Below are 17584 nucleotides of genomic sequence, written 5' to 3' on the forward strand. Positions count from 1 at the left end.
GACTCATATGAATGTTACACAGTGGGTATGGGAAATCAGATCTCCAACTGTAGTTACAGTACTGCATTACTTGGCAGAACTGGTTAATATGATGTATGGCAATGAATTAATTCTTATCAACCATTAGTAATTGGTGAGAAAAAAGCAGTAATATACTACTACACAGTCTTGCCTATTTTTCTCATTCAACTTTGAATGGTCCACAAGCAAAAAGAAAGGAGGGAGGAGGGGCAGATATTTTTCTGTCATACATTTACTGCTAAGGAGAAATATGTTGTCTTACACGAATATGCTTCCTCATTGTAAACTGTACCACATTCTGTACATGGTTTCTAAGTAGTACAGACTAGCTTGAACTACAAGTCTTTTACCTAACGTCCCCTCCTACAACCAGTGAAGTTTTTACACATAAAAATTTATTGAAAACTATTATCAGAGAAAAACAAAATTTTGAAGGACCAAACTGTATCTAAATAAAAATTAAACGCAACATTGTTGAATTGAGTTCATTAAAAAATGTTTCCTGTTACTGAATGTAATAAAACAATTGGCTTACAGGAGATTTTACTCTTCAGACAATCTTAAAAAGGAAAATTAGATAACTATTTTTGAAGGCATAGTGCTTGACTCATTCCTTAAAATACAAAAAAAAAAATTTTTGATCCATCATAATAAATCATCAACCCTTTATATGCCTTGTGTGATATTTTATAGACAACTACAAAATCACGAAGTTTCTATGAACAGTGTGATATGAAAGTCACTTACATGTAATGAAAAAACATCAAAAGTACTCTTCACAAGTAAAAGCAGCACAATAAGGCATCATGATTGAATACTATGCTTTAGCCTGCTGTGTTGATTGAGTGGGCTCCTGAGTCTGCACTGAGGCTTGAGGGATTTGATTGAAGAGCCTATCTTTAATAACCTGTGCCATTAGGCCATGAAGAGCTTCAATGGTTGTTTTACAAGAGTCTCTAGTGACTCTACTGAGCTTGTCTTCTGTTTTCTTTTCCTGGGGATCAAGGCCAAAGAGCCCTGCTCGACCTAGAGCTGTCTCAGAATTTTCTAATTTATCGCTTAGATCCAATATCTGTCGTGTCATGTACTCAGCATTCTGAAATACAAAAACGTGCAATTACTGAATAATGTAGAATCAAAAGTGTGATCAGCTTTATATAATGAAATCATCAAGTCAAACCCATGGAAGCCTTAGTTTCCACTATTTTTCTGTACTAAAGAAAAGTTTTATGTACTGAAGAAAAGCAATTTACAATCAAGATCTTTGGAATAATCCAAACTAATAACTATAGTTCTGTAACAGCAAAATACATTATCAAACAAAATTTTATAGTTAAAAGTCTGGTTTTTCAACTTTTTAATTGCTTTTTGTATTTTACATACCATATGACAGCAAATAAATTATAAAACCTTAGGTGAAACAATACTTGAACATTCAGAACTCATTATTACTTCCAGCATTTGTTGAGATTTTAGATATACTGTATTCCATTACCTTTGTATGACAAACACCAAATATTCAAATATTACATGTATGTAGTTCAAAAGTATTTAAGTAAAAGATGGTAGAATATACTCCTATAAGGTGATCTAAAGAACTGTCCTTCTTCCTCCACTTTCAGGATCAGTCAAAATTTCCCATGTAATATCAAATTGTTGAACATTTACTACTAAGCCTGTCAAAAAAATCTCTTGTAGATGTCAAGTAGCCTTTAGAAAGTATATAAGAGCATAAGTGGTTACATAACTTTGGACCATGTAAGAAATCTTGACACTGGTCATGTATTTTAACCTAATTCATTACAAGGCCTGAACAAAATTATCCCTCAAGACTGAACTTCTGGAATTAATTAAAACTAGAAGGAAACATTCACAGCATTATAATACCACAACATTTACATGTATAACATACACTTTTAATAAGTGGAAGGCAATTAACGTCCATACAATTTAACTATCTTACAACAACAACAACAACAATGACAATAATAATAATAATAATAATAATTAATAATAATAATAATAAAATAATAATAATAATAATAATAATAATAATAATAATAACATAACATAAAATGTACAAACTATGGTACCAGCTGAAAATTTTCTACTACAATAAAAAGGTCTGATAACTTTGTAATAATACCAATAATACTGAAACAGTACTTACAGTAATTAAAGAGGAAGAGCTAAGTGTGTTCACCCAATATTTATTCCAAAGGGAGTCGAGAAGTTTTTTATCAAGCGAAGACTTAAAGTACGAGATATCCAAGGAATAATACTGCTTGCAGTGTACACCAAAATCTTCAATTTTGTTGAGGGGGATGGTTTGATATTCTGAGGGTCCTTCATCAGGTGGCTTGTAGCCCTGTTAACGATACCAAGTAGCCTTTAGCAACTGTATAAGAGCAGATATGGTCACATAGCTTTGGACCATGTAAAAAATCTGGTATATATGAGAGGAGGAATATTATTAAACTTAAAAACATTTAGACAGGGTACAAAGATATTCACATTAACCAAGATACAGATATTCACATAAACAAAAAACTAAAAGATTAATTGAAAGCAACTCTTCATAAATGAAAATCGGTAAAAACAAATTACTGTACTGACAAAACACTAAAATAAATTATAAAAGTGTAATATTTTAATAAATATTCATTCGATACGTTCTTATCTTGGAAACAATAAATAAATGTTCTTATTTTTCTCAGCTACATAACAAGAGGAAACTAACTGAATTACTATATACTTGTAAAAATTTTATTATAAGAAACAATAAATACTAAGCATACCTTGGGGTAAGTCCTGAAGGCACCAATGTTTACTTTGCCAGAACTAATAGTTCGAATGGGATCAATAACGATAGCTACAAAAGGCTCTTGGTAATTCTGATTTAAATTTTGGGTAGAAACATCAATACCAGACAGCCAACAGCCATATCCAGGATGACTATGATACCAACCAATTACATTTTCCTGTCTTCCCACCTGCAAGAAAAAGTAAACAATGTCCACTTGCATGAATAAATAGTACAACAATTAGTTTACAATTCACAATCTTTCACAATCTCTGCTGTGCTAAGTTTCCATGATATAAAAACAGGATATTCATTCCTGAATCTACACCACACCAATTACTTGATAGAGTGGGTCATAATCTACTTCATGTGAACACACACCTAGACATACACCTATTTTTTTCACATACCCCTAAATGCCAAGTACAAGAGAAGCAAAGTGATGAAAGGTTCTGAAGACAAATGCAGTTAACTACATTAACCCTTTTGTACCAGCAAACATCCTATGATGCGCAAAAATGGCATAAGAGGCAAAGCATGTGTACCATATGATAATCATTAATTTGTGCCATGATATCTGAGCAAATTTTGAGGGAATATACAATCAGATCTCTTGAATGGGCCATAAATTATTCTGGAAATACTTATGGCTACACTCACACCTCAGATCAGGATACAAGGGAGAAATGGTCTGACTTGAGATTTCATGAGGGAAGGTACTAGCCCTCCCTGTCCCTGTATGTCTTGTATATATTTGCCCACAAATATACTCAGGGACTGTTGCTTGTTTTAGTTTTTATTTTTTATATGTCAGCTATATTTGTAATTTTGCAATGTACAAAAAATATTAGAAAGGCTTTGTAAAGATCTTGCAAGTAGAGAGAATTCATGAAATTCAATACTTCCACACATCATTATCACCTTATTATGTTTAATATCTCACATAATGAAAGTTAATCCCAAGCAAGATAATATAAGTAAAAATTTAATTTGCATGACCACCAAACACCTCTATACAAAAGAAAGTAATGTAAACAATGTTGATCATCCAAAACAGTGGTCACTCCATGCTATACCTTCTGAAATATGATTAGGATTTAAGAAATTACTGGGATTTGTTAACAAGGCGGCTTAAATCTGAAAGTTTGTACACTGAAAGTTTGTATAAGAAATGTCAGTGGCAACAATTAGAAGATTCAAGATTATAAAATGCAATGTGACAGCCATTAGAGTAAATGCAATGTTAAAAAACTATCATAGCATTTGCAAATCAGCCATAAATAGTAAATCCCAGCATACAAATAATGAATAAGTACTTTAATGAACCCTTCACTATTCATTTAAAGTAAGCTGGATATGTATGTATAAAGCCTTGAAAAAATTCCTGAATACTGAAAGGTAATAATGGAAATCCCCAAAATTTGCTGTACAATTGAAAAGTATTTGTCAAAACAGCCTTATGTAAATATTATCTACATAGTATATAATTAATTTACATAAAATCATAATCTGGAAATAACTATTGACTCTACAGTATTTTTCTTTTCACTCTGGAATATATATGAAAGGAATAAACATAACTTCTCCAAAACACTCGGTAAGAAAAAGATTGGATACTCACCTGCTTAGCAGCTTCCACATATGCTGTCATGTATTCATAGGCTTGTGCCTGGGCATTTACACGAGTTTCAGTGCCTTCAACAGGCAGAGCAAAACAATCCATAACGATCATCATGGAGCCATCAACCTTGCCAAGCATCAATCCCATCACCTTAGGGAGAAAACAAAATTAAAACTTCCTTGCTAATCAAAATATATATGTTACTTCATATGTGGACATTTTCAGGATTAACTCCTGAAAACCAGCCTAAGAAGAGCCTTTATTAGGCTCAGAGGTCTGGCTAAACTAATCCTTTATAATAATAATATGTGTGTACAAGATAATCAGTCTAACTATCTTAGATCTAAGTAGAGCCTTCATGGTTTGATACTTTACAATTCCTAGAAATAAGCATAATAGCTTATCTTCTTATGCAAAAGCAGCTGCTAACCTGCATCACTGTTATTGATACCCCAGCATTCAGTCTATAGTTTATCAGATGTTACAGTTCAAGCAGACTTAAATGTCCAACCATGAACTCCAATTACATTACATGTGGCAAAATACAAGTGAAAAATTACTTTCATTACAATAATATACTCATCACAATAACAGCAAGTTTTTAAGTTACAAATGATACAAACCTCAAGAGTACCACCAGAGCGAGCGTGCATGACCATTTTCAGCAGTGCCAGTGCAGATATCTTAATTTGTTTGAAGAAATGAGGGCTGGAATGAGAAAAGACTGATGAAATAATTTGCTAATAGCCAGTACATTAACAATAATCACTGAAAAACACCTCAACTATAATATTTATTATGCACTACTGTGTAAAAACAAAGACCAAAGACAATGACAGCAAAATACCTTCAACCGCTAAGAGTTAAAAATATTACAAGTTTAATTTTACCCAGCCAGTAAACATTCAACCCAACAATTTCAATTTGCTTTCTGCCAGTTTTGGAAAGACATTGTAAGTCCAAAATGCCACAAGAGAGTTGGTGAAAGCATTCAACAGAAGGTAAAGGCCTCAAGGCATCTACTACAAATAGTTTTTAGCTGTGACATGACATTTCCACCCAAACTTTCAGTATCATACCAATTGAAAACCATTTGTTTATAAATGTCAAGTGGCTATCTGTATGGGAAAGAATTGAACAATCTTGAGCAGCCTTTCACTGCAAGCCCATTAGTGAATAGCAGCCTTCCAAACCCAATAGTGAATGGTAGCCTTCCCAATTAAATTCAGAGAATTAATCTCTCCCTCTGACCTGAAGTTGAAGATCCCTGCAAAATGTAACCCTATTACAAGAGATTCTACACATCTCATCCTTCTCAATCCTATTGCTCTTCTTATACAACAAGGTTCCTCCACAAGTCCAACATACATCCACACAAAGTAAAAGGAACTACAAAGTCACAGTGAAGTAAGCCATTTTTTTTAATCAAGACAGTTGCTATCTTGATTAAAGAAAATGTCTTACTTCACTGTGACTAAAATCAACAAGTTCTTGTCTTAGTTAGTCCCCTTTACCTTTAACGCTTATACCAGATTACTTGTGACTAGCCAATGAATGACTGCAACCACCATAGTATTGAGTTCACAAAGTTTGCAATAGTTGGCTTCAGGCTGACTGGGCCTGTGTTTGGATTAACTAGCTTCTCCAAGGCTGTCTAAATCCTTAGTCGGAACTGCCTTGGCCCATACATGTCAGGTGTTGGCACACAAGAGTTCATTTCAACTGAGTTAATCTATAGGTAAAGAATCAGGAGATCAAAAATATTGTTATTGTTCATTAAAAAAATTATGTCATATAAAGAACATGAAAGCATGAGTATGCTAGTCTTTGAGTTACATGAATTAGGCAAATTAAGACTAAATGGCAAATGAGGGACATAATTGAGGGATATACAACATAAAGAGTATGTACTACCTCACTAGCTGTTAATAGTATTACCATTACTAAATAGTTTAACCAGATATCTATCATCATCATTAATGGAATACCGGTAGTTTGAATTTGAAAATTTGGACATGGCCTGACCTGTATGAACACCCAATTAAAATTTTTCTCGCTCATATCAGTAGCTATGAATTTTGTAATATAATTTGTCTACCCTATCTATAGACATTTACTTTCAATATTGTATACAGTTAGGATTATGATCAATTACATATATGTACGTATATGGTAAGCACCAACACATATCAACCTCTCAGAACTCATAAAAGCAAGCACATTTTGCTGAACTAAGTAAAGCAATCAGGAACTGTAGTAAGAGCACTGAAAAAAAAATTGCCCACTTTATTGTTAGGAGAAAATGCAATTATACATTACTGCATAGGTGCAGCTAATAGGGGTAACTTGTCCGCGCCACTACTGGTAGTTAAATCAGTAGTTGTGCAAACCTGTGTTTGGCCACTATAGATTTGATGACCAGTAATAAACAGTTGGTACCACAGACAAACAGTATGTATGACCAGCTCTCTCTCTCTCTCTCTCTCTCTCTCTCTCTCTCTCTCTCTCTCCTCTCTCTCTCTCTCTCTCTCTCAATTTCATTTTACCTATTGCGGACAACTGCAGAGTTGGTGAAAGCATTCAACTCATGTTATAGACTGAAGGGCATCCACTGCAAATAGTATTCAGCCGTGACATGACGTTTCCATCCAGTGGCTATCATAGGAAAGAAATGAACATTCTTGAGCCTTTAACTGCAAGCCCATTAATGAATGGCAGCCTTCCAAATAAAATTCAACTCTGCCAAACTGTAACCATCTTACAATAGATCTTACACAGATCCAATCCTTCCCAATCCAACTACTACTCTCCTTATACTACAAGGTTCCACACGTCTTTCATACATCCATATAGAACACGTACACAAAAGGGACTACAAACTTTTGGCAAACAATACAGTAGTTAGTTTTTACTGAATTAACTCATAGATAAAGAATTAGATCGCAAATACTGCTATCATTCATCAAACGACGATATAATCTATAAAACATGAGAGCATGAATGTGACAGGCTTTGAGTTACATGAATAAGCCAATGGAGACTGAATGGCAAACTTGAGAAGGATACAACATAAAGAGTACTAACACACTAGATGTTATATTACTATTATCATCACTAAATAAATAGTTTAACCTGATATTTGTTACCATCGATAATGAGGTAGTTTGAATCAGAAATTTTGGACATGGACTGACCTACATGAAAACCCAGTTGAAATTCTTTCACTCATATCAGTAGCTAACAGTTGCATTAGGATTTATCTACCCTGCCTATAAACATTTGCTTTTAATATTGTATACTGTTAGGGTTATGATCAATTACATATACGTACATATAGTAGTAGTATATGGTTTTTGCAACAACACAAAAAAAATGATAACAGCAAGTACATTTTGCTGAACTAAGTACAGGCAGTCCCCAGCTTATGACGGGGGTTCCGTTCTTGAGATGCGTCGTAAGTCGAAAATCATCGTAAGCCGGAACATCGTCAAAAATCCTAAGAAAACCTTACTTTTAATGCTTTGGGTGTATTAAAAACTGTGTAAACTGCATTTTCATTGCATTTTTCACAAAAAAACTTCAAATATATTGATTATTTTGCATTTTTGGAGTCTTTATTTCTTCTGTCAGGTCAGGGGTGTAACCCTGGAACATGCATCATAAACCTGGAAATAATTCATGATGAATGTAATTGAAAAGCATTGTAACCTCGGAACGTTGTAAGCCGAACCCGTCGTAAGCCGGGGACTGCCTACAGCAATCTGGAATTGTAGTAAGAGCACTGAAAAAATTTTGCCCATTTTACAATTAACAGAAAATACAATTACTATACAGTACTGCATAGTTACAGATGCGAGGGGTAACTTGTTTACTACACTACAGGTAGTCAAATCAGCACTTGTGCAAAGCTGACTTTGGTCATTATTGATATGATGACTGCTAAGAAACAGTAGATGCCACAGACATTCAGTATAACAGCCATGGCCATCTGCAAGGACACAACGTAAAGGCAGACAACCTAACTCATTATAAACACCTTCTGGGGTCATCCCTACTGGAAGGAAGATGATGAGAAAAATATCCGCAAATTAATATTGTAATAGTAAAAATCTTATTTTTCCAAAATTATACATACTCTTTCTCCCAAGGTTTGGCATGAAGAATATCTTGTTGTTCTTTTCGGTCATACTGGTAAATTTCATCTGCAGAGCTAACATAGACCATGTTGTTAGCCATCTCCCACATTCTCTGAGCCACCTGAGACTGACTCATCTTACTGGTGCTCTCACCAGTACTTGAAGATGCCATGTTTGGGTAACCTAAGGAAATGAAATCATTACTAATGGCAAAAACCTATCAGTTTTATAATACTGCTGTCAGGCATTCCCTTTCACAGAAAATCACAATCCTTTTGTAAAACACAAAACAAACATGAACAATTTGTTACACACATTGTTATACAAAATATGATGCATATAGAAAATCTTAAATGATACTGAAATTTGTAAAACAGCAAGCTATGCACACATCAGCTTAAACAGCGGAGTAAAAAAACCTAAGTTTCATAATACTCTGGAGGAAGGGGAAGAAAATGACTAAACATACTATAGAGCTGGAAACTCAGTCTCTCTCATGAGTTCACATGGGTAGGATCTGTGTTCCACTTTTCCTAAAGGATATGTCTTTCAGGAGAAGTGGAACATACATCCTGCCTATGTGAACTCTCGAGAGAGACTGAGAGCTTCCACCCGTGATTGGCTTATCAACAGCCAATCAGGAGCGTAGTAAGGGACTGGCCTAGACATCAAATGCACGGTTGATGTGAATCTACTATAGCTACCTTTCACACCAATTAAAACAACTTATTTCAAGAATACTCAAGACAAAGCACCCAAACACATTTTAGAAAGGCAGCAATTTCCGAGCTGTGTGAAACATGTTGAGCGCATATGCAAAAGATAGTTTATAAAAAAGATTGACGTAGTTCAGTTACTATCAGGATCAAGATTATCGCTATGAGGCATTTCATGCCTGATATACTGTACATATTTACTTGTCAGCAATACCTGAGGCTCATATATATAGCCTAATGTACCCATAATACCAGAGACTCATCTATTAGGTATGTATCCATTGAGAGATGTTTGCATGACCAGTTAGATGGTGAATTGTCAAAACTGATGTAAAATGGTCATACCCAAAGAAAACTTACAAAGCCTAATCAACCAGGTATACAAGGCCAATATAATTCATGTTACAAAAATAAGTTATGGTCCTTCCCTATTTAAATATGTCTATGATCTGCTTGTCAGCAGCTACGAACCACATAAATAAGCCTAACATGCATAGTAACTAAATTTTAAATCTTTGCCATAAGATTTGCATACTTTAATAGCTACCAGGGATGAATGTAAAAACAAATGGTAAACTCTCCATGGTAATTCTAGGCAATAGTTCCGCACGGACTGCAAGGAACGTTCCTGCAAATGCGACAGCCACTAGGGATTGGGGTGTCATACGTATTTTGCCGTGTTTAGTACTAACCTCTGGGGGTTAATTACCCTTGACCACCTAAAAATCATGGTAAATTCTTAATAAGCAACCCAAATACTATATGAAAATGTAATTTTCAAAGAAATACCTGACTCGGAGTTATTACCTAGGTCTACCTCCCCATTGTAGGTACCTATCTCTTAATTTCTTAAATCATCTCATCTGTAATACTATAATTACATAGGCTAACCATTTTCTACATTCAAGCAAAAAAATTATACTCATGGATATCCAAGGTAAAAAACGAAACCAAGAAGATGGTAAAACATAGGTAGGTAGGTATAGGGGGAAACACAGCAGTGGATCCATCGTCATCAGGTGGATCAGCCTTATTCACTCTATATTTAATTGGTGAAACAAGAATACAATTACATCTTTAAGCATACCATTCAAAAGATTGAAGTTTCGTCAACATAATGTGATATATGAAAGCACCACACGAACTAAAATAGGCATGCAAGGCCTTCGTAAAATATGTTTTCTAGGCAGTTTTTAAATCCAATATGGCGTCCATCGACTGAGGTGCCGTTCCTAACCATAAAGGATCCAGCATCTTTCCAAGCCTTCCCAGAACTCATTTGAACAATGTTAGTGTATATTATGTAATGTTTATTGATCTTACTCAAGATTACAGTTGTAATCAGCAGAACAAAATAACATTTTGTTGTCTATATTAGTGAAAGTATGAAACTTCTTATTCCCAGGGTCATGGTTTGAACTGAAATTCATTTTTACCTTGTAAGCAGTGGTTTTATCCTTACTGCCATCACAACTGAAACTCCACAGTGCTTATTTGATTGTAATTATACACATTTAGGTCTTAATTCACTCCAAATTGCACTTGAACTACATTGCTGTTCCTGGTTCCTAAGGGCTCAATCCACAAACAGCTGTGGGCAGCACACAACCACACTCTTTATGAGGTGCTAAGCTTTATATCCTCAACTGTTTACTTTTCTCATTATTAGTTTAACTTTACTTTGTTACTTCAAAATGTTTACTTTAATTCATGTCTATTATCCCTTTTTTGCAACCAAATTAACCCCCAAAAATTACAGATATTTCTAAAGTAGATATGAGCAGACGACGGCAAAATGTCATCGTTGCCAATTTAGTGGAGCTTCACGCATACGCCGATGCATTTACAAACTGTTTCCATGAATTCTAGTTGTCATAGTAAGGCAATAATGATAAAATTGCTCTAATACCTATGTATATATACTACAAATATATGCTAATTTCACTTATTTCCCCGGTTTTGTGTAAGTCTTATACCCAGTTTGGAGGGTAAACACATACCAATTGGCAACACTGATAAACAAATAGAAGAGCGCGAACAACGCCGTAGGTAATGTTCACAGCAAAATATTTTAGCCTATATTTGAGTCAGGAACCTATTTACATTTTCAACAAACAATATTTATAATGATGAATATGTAAAAAATTTATGAAATTCATGACCTTATACTGCTGTTTAACTATTTATTTAAATAATTATCTAGTGCACGCTTCTTCTTCTTTCTACTGAAATAGCATCAGTTTCCTTGGATCCCTCACGGCCGTTGTCATTGTTGACGATTGTTGTGAATAAAGTGCCCCAGCATCTATGGGTACAGGTGGTGTGCGGATTTAGCACATTGAATGGAAAGTTTATTGACACAAGCAACTCCGCAAACATCGAGATGGCGTCAATCTTCTATATTGTTTATAAGTAAAAATTTCGAAAGCGTTATGGAGGTATGTTTGAACTGTGCATGGCTCGACTTTCATTAACTTCTGTTTAATCTCAAAATATGACCTTAATTTCTAACTTTGGAGAAAATACTTACTTTGAAAGGATAGTAGTAGAGGTCTCAAGCTGTTACTCTCACCACCAATGACTCATGACTGGTGACTAGTAGGCTATCTCCAGTGTCAGGACATGTTAAAGTACTTTTTCGGAGGGTGGATCCACACGCGGTGAAAACTGGATCAGCTAGTCCAGTCTGTTGTTTCCCCTAGCCTATATAACTAGGCTAGTAGGTAGGTAGTAGCTAAAGAGATGAATGGAAATACCTACCTACCTACCTACCTACCTAGTAGCTACAAAACCAAAAGTTGGTAAAATTCTCATTACGCTACCTCTGTAAACGAAAATACCTATCTCGCCTGTCTCTATTATATAAACACCACTATATATTGCCTACGTTAGTCATGGTTAAAATAACTAGCCTTCCTAGCTACTCTAGCAATAGGCTAGCTAGCCTATACCACGGAAGGTTAGGCTAAACAGGTGAAGCTAAATGAGCTAGCCTATCGGTCGGCATCGTCAAAGGCACAGTAGGCTACAAGACTATACAATGTAATGGGCTCCCTATTCTTGTTCACTCTAAAATCGTTGATTATCCCTTGAAGGCGCTCCTCACTTGACACTTACCCTTCTTTTATTTTATTTGCAAAAGTCACCAACAACAATGTCACCAACAATGAGACCTTCGTTCTTAACCAGAGGCTCTTCAAGACCTACTTGTCATCATAACAGAATGCTCGAGCGGCGTCATATGGTAGTAATTCTCAGTTCAAAAGACTATAAAATGAATATGAAAAAAAAATTAAATAATAATAACCATATTAAATTACTATAATTCAAAGTCAATGTAAGATCGAATAAAGCTAAGAATACTTAGGTGGCTATTAGTCTCATAAGAAACAAATTAAAAGAACCACACACTGATATGACCAGTTAAGTACGAGCATTCTGAAAAAAGGCGAAGGGAAATTAAATATCCTTTATTATTCGTCAAGTAAGGAATGATCAAATTATTTGTTTATAAATAAGCAGTTTATTAATGTACCCCCTTTTACTTGGGGACTTTACAACGAAATGTTCGAGCGGCGTTACAGTGTAATGACTCTCAGTCCAAGAGAATTTTAAATTTAAAAAATACAAAAATTAAAATTTATAAGATGAAACTATTACCCGAACGGAACTTAGGATCAAATAAAGGTAAGAACTCTCATAAGTGACAAACAAAGCGAAGCACGCCCTAATATGAGCAAGAAAAGACAAGCACTCTTTACAGAGATGAAGTGAAAATCAGGAATTTATCATTAAGTTAGGAATGACGAATAAAATAATTTGTTTATAAATGAGCAGCTTATTCAGATACTCCTTTTGGTTAGGAAATGCTTATCTTTACTTGATCCAAAAGCTATTTAGAAAACAGGAAGGTTACGGTGGTTACCTAATATGAAATCAGAAAAGAAATGCCTAACTAGAGGAGTGCATGCCCCAAGGTAGCGTCCTGGGTCCACTATTTGGCATTTACACAACTGAATTATCTAGAATCCTAAACAAGCACAAGGTTAGTTATAAACTGTATGCTGATGATTAACTTTTGGCTTGTCATCCATAAACATTGTAGCGGCAATGAGAAACTTATAGAATATCGACAAAAAATCATATATTGCGTATTGTAAAAACCTGTAAAATAACATTGCATTTACCAGAAAATATTTAAAAGGAAATACTCTGAAAACAGTAATTTGTAACCAAATACTCTCTATGCTTGCAACGTTATATACTATAGTCTTCCTAACTACCTACTAAGAAAATTGCAAGGAGTACAAAATAGAGCTGCCAGATTAATAAAAGGATTGCGTTACCGTGACAGAATATAACCCAGGTACTAATCGAGCTACATTGGCTCTCAGTAAAAGCAAGAATAGAATACAAAATACTTCCTAACAGTCTTTAAAGCATTAAATATGCGGGACCAGCATACTATCTATGAAACTGCCTAAGTTTCTTTAGACCTGAAATGAATATTGTAATTAGACATGCAAGTGAAGCATATAGACTATTTGAACCTAGAAAAAATTGTAAGCCAGGTGAGAGAGCATTTTGAACATTGCGCACCAATTGTCTATACAACAAAATACTTCCTGAAGTGAAGATCATGCAAGTAGAAAGCAAATAAACAAAAAAAAAAAACTAAAGATCGACCCTCCTATTCTGCAGGAGCTACGACGATGAGAAAACACTAAAAGACGATAAAATATAAGAAGCAGCTTATTAAGAAAACGTAGGTACAAGGGGCCCGCCAGAGGGGAATCATATGCTTGTGGAAGGCTGTCCATAAAACCTACCGAATGAACGAATGAATTATGGTCTGTTCCTATACCTACAAAAAACATGTTTCGCAAGTCACGTTTAAGTTGTGGTAGGCCCATCATACACTATGTTTCTGCAATAGTTGAAGTTAGCTTAAGCTTACAAAATGTAAGATCGATGTCATTTATACGACAAATGATGAATTTTATATTACTGCATATTTATTCCAGGATGCCAGGCTAACGAGATCGATGTATAATATAGTGTTCCTCAAGGTCTAAAGACCTTGGTGTTCCTCACGAAGTCGATGCATCAGCGTAAAAACTGTAAGGGAATAAAAAATACATGCTTATCTAAAAGTTTTTTCAAATGTCTAGATTATTTTGTTTACAGCTCATCTGCAAGGATTTTTTTAAACAATTTTGTGCAGAGTAGTTCAAATGCCTTTTCGTTTTAACCGTCGTAAAGTAAATACCTCCCTTATCCACTGATCACGATCTTGTATCTCATCCCGATTGTAAAGACGTGTCAAGACCTTCGTTACCCACTAATCATAATCTTGTATCTTATCTAGCTAAGCAGCGAAAATCACATGTATATGTTTGTATGTATAATTTCCTTACCTTTCCGCCGATATATAATTCATTAATATATGTCCATTGTCATTTGTTATTACCGTTTTATTGACTGCTAAAAAACACATTACACACCAGAAGGCCTACAATCCAGCGCACGCCTTCCTGAGGGACGGCGCCCGCCGCCCACCCATGTCCAGACCATACAGTCTGATACAGAGGCCCGCCCCATACCGTGTCATCACAAGAAACTCCAAGGCCTGCCTCGTCGACATATACACGGGCAGGAAAACTGGGTATCCGTCGACAGATTAATGCTAGCTTAATTTCCTGATGGATAATGAAACCCGGGAGGAGACTGGCAGACTTCAGAGAATTCCTCCACAAAATAAGACGTCAAGCGAAGGAACAGACGTTCAGTAAGACCTGGTTGTAAGTCCCAGGGGCCGGACGAAAGACGACATCCTAGCAGCATATCCTGCATTCCCGGTAGGCCCGCCGGCGGCCGGACGACCCAACAGTCGAGACCAAACCCCAGGCCCAAACCTCAAATATCAAGAGCTCGATGACGCCTCCTGATACCAAAAAGATATCGTAATAACTGTTCAAATATTCTAATTATTGATTATTAATTATACATTATTTAATTTTTCACTATTAATCATTAATAACTGTCTTGGTGGGGGGGGGGGGGGGGGGGGGGGGGGGGGGGGGGGGGGGGGGGGGGAGTACTTGTAAAAACCCTCTGTACCCATGCACTGATCACGATGCTTGTATCTCATCTAGAATGTAAAGACCTGTGTCGATCAAGACCGTTACCCACTAATCACAATCTTGTATCTCATCTAGCTAAGCAGCAAAAATCACATGTTTAAGCATATGCTTGTATGTAGAATTTTCTGGTCTTTTCGCCGATATATAATTCATCAATACATGTCGATTATGTCCTTTGGTATTACCATTTTATTGACTACTATGAAAAACAAATTCTTTTCTATCGCTGTTTGACATTAAGCTGGCCTTATGCCAGCACGGGCTCTTGTTCATAGAGCAGCCCGTAGGAGAGTCTTCTCTATCTGTGTGAGTTGCGGACCCCGGGGGTGGGGGGGTCGGGCACCCTGTTTCCGTTTGCATTCTGCAATGTATTATATCGCATGCCCCGGTAATAAATCATTACGGGCTGTTCTATGAGCAAGAGCCCGTGCTGGCATAAGGCCAGCTTAATCTCAAACAACAGCATAATAAATCATTACAGGCTGCTCTAAGAGCAAGAGCCTGTGCTGGCATAAGGCCAGCTAAATCTAAAACAACAGCAACAAATCATCAGTACCCAATTCAGTTTTCCTTGAGAACTTGAGCACACCCACACACACATTATAATGCAGACAAAATCTATCTTTTCCTAGTTTACTAAATGTTTCTTGACTAGCTTGGTCATGAATAGCATGACTGATTTTTAATGACGCTGACATCAAATCGATTTGACGTCAAGATTTTAACAATATGAACTTTACGATAAAAAAAAAATCAGAGGTAGTCAATTCGATTTGATGTCAAGATTTTAAGATAAAAAAAAAACTAAAATAAAAAAATCGGAGGTTGTCAACTGCATGATGCTTAGGAAAATAACATCAACACTACGGGCAAATTTCGTCAATGGAACTTTTCTTTGTATGCAATCTAAATTCTAAAAACATTTCAGGAACTGTTGAACTTATGCAGCAATAATGCCACTGTCAAAATGATCTGAGGGAAAATCAAATGACACAGGTGATCACTTCATGAACTGAGTCAGTGTTAGTGGAGGATCTAGAAATCTTTCACGGATGGGGGCTGAGACACCTAGGATTATCATTATAGTAGTACGTATATAGAAGTAATATGCACACACACACATGGTAAATATCTATCAATATTTTACACACACACACTTCTATACATATACACACAGTAGTACGTAGTTGTTGTTGTACAGTTGTTCTTGTTGAAATGATCATTAACTAAGCAAAATTTTGCTATTTATAATGATTTATCGAAAGAAAATGTTCTATTATTCACATACATGGGGAGTCACATAACAAGGTGCTCCCCTCCCCTTAAATTTGCCACTGCTCAGCGTACATGTGTTTTGGATTTTCATTTTTTTATCGTTTGTTTGTTTGCATGGTGTTTTTATGTTACAAGGAACCAGTGGCTATTCAGCAACGGGACCAACGGCTTTATGTGACTTCCGAACCACGCCGAGAGTGAACTTCAGAAAATGTATCAGTAACTTCATGACAACCCTCAGAAATCCATTATGTACAAGTCAAGATAGCAATGGGCATAGGTTTTAGAACTTGGAAAGGGCATCTTCAGTAACATTGCATGTACGTATAGAGAATACACGATTTACGCCAAAGGCCAAGCGCTGGCACCTGTGATGTCATTCAGCACACTGTATAGTTATTGAATGTGTATCTTCAGAGGTCAGATACAGGCAGCCTGTAAGTATTATTACTCCTATTGTCACCAGCAATATCTGGACATATCCCAGGTCATCCAATTGATAAGTCAACATCTTTTGACGCATCACTCTTCAATATGTAGCTACTGTACTAATTTCTGAAGTCATTCCTTAGACTTTTCTCACTTTTTCCTTAGACTCAGTGACTCAGCTGTTTGGCATCTGTTACTTACTTTAAATTCTTTCCATTGCAATAACAGTCCTACATGAGCAAAACGAGATAAAGATTCCAGTGCCTACTAGTCTTACCAGATTTTGCTAATGACGCCAACTGTATGGTTTTAACACTACTGAGTGCTGTACTGTCTTATCTGTTACCTGACTTTACTTGGCAGTTGTTTGTGTTGCCACGTATTTTGGAAAAAAGTTCCAGTAAATGCATACATTTGACTGTCAGCAGATAATGTTGACA

At 35.8% G+C, this 17584-nt stretch overlaps 1 protein-coding gene across 1 annotated transcript; it reads right to left on the reverse strand.

Moving 5' to 3' along the window:
- Positions 1–552: 552 nt before the first annotated feature.
- Positions 553–12565, reverse strand: LOC135225885 (COP9 signalosome complex subunit 5-like). Its single transcript, XM_064265457.1, has 7 exons — positions 12415–12565; positions 8581–8764; positions 5069–5153; positions 4446–4595; positions 2820–3014; positions 2192–2389; positions 553–1117 (listed from the first exon to the last, which is right to left on the reverse strand). The coding sequence occupies exons 2-7, from the start codon at positions 8751–8753 to the stop codon at positions 839–841; spliced, it is 1080 nt and encodes a 359-aa protein (XP_064121527.1). The 5' UTR covers positions 8754–8764; positions 12415–12565; the 3' UTR covers positions 553–838.
- Positions 12566–17584: the final 5019 nt, after the last annotated feature.

The sequence above is a fragment of the Macrobrachium nipponense genome, chromosome 20 (assembly GCF_015104395.2).
Source record: "Macrobrachium nipponense isolate FS-2020 chromosome 20, ASM1510439v2, whole genome shotgun sequence".
NCBI classification, from domain to species: Eukaryota; Metazoa; Arthropoda; class Malacostraca; order Decapoda; family Palaemonidae; genus Macrobrachium; species Macrobrachium nipponense.

Coding starts and splice junctions, on each gene's coding strand:
- LOC135225885 (XM_064265457.1), bottom strand. CDS start 8,753: ATGGCATCTTCAAGTACTGGTGAGAGCACCAGTAAGATGAGTCAGTCT. Junction 3,015..4,445: donor ATGTGGAAGCTGCTAAGCAG/GTGAGTATCCAA, acceptor TTTTTCTTGCAG/GTGGGAAGACAGGAAAATGT. Junction 2,390..2,819: donor CCTTCAGGACTTACCCCAAG/GTATGCTTAGTA, acceptor TATCGTTAACAG/GGCTACAAGCCACCTGATGA.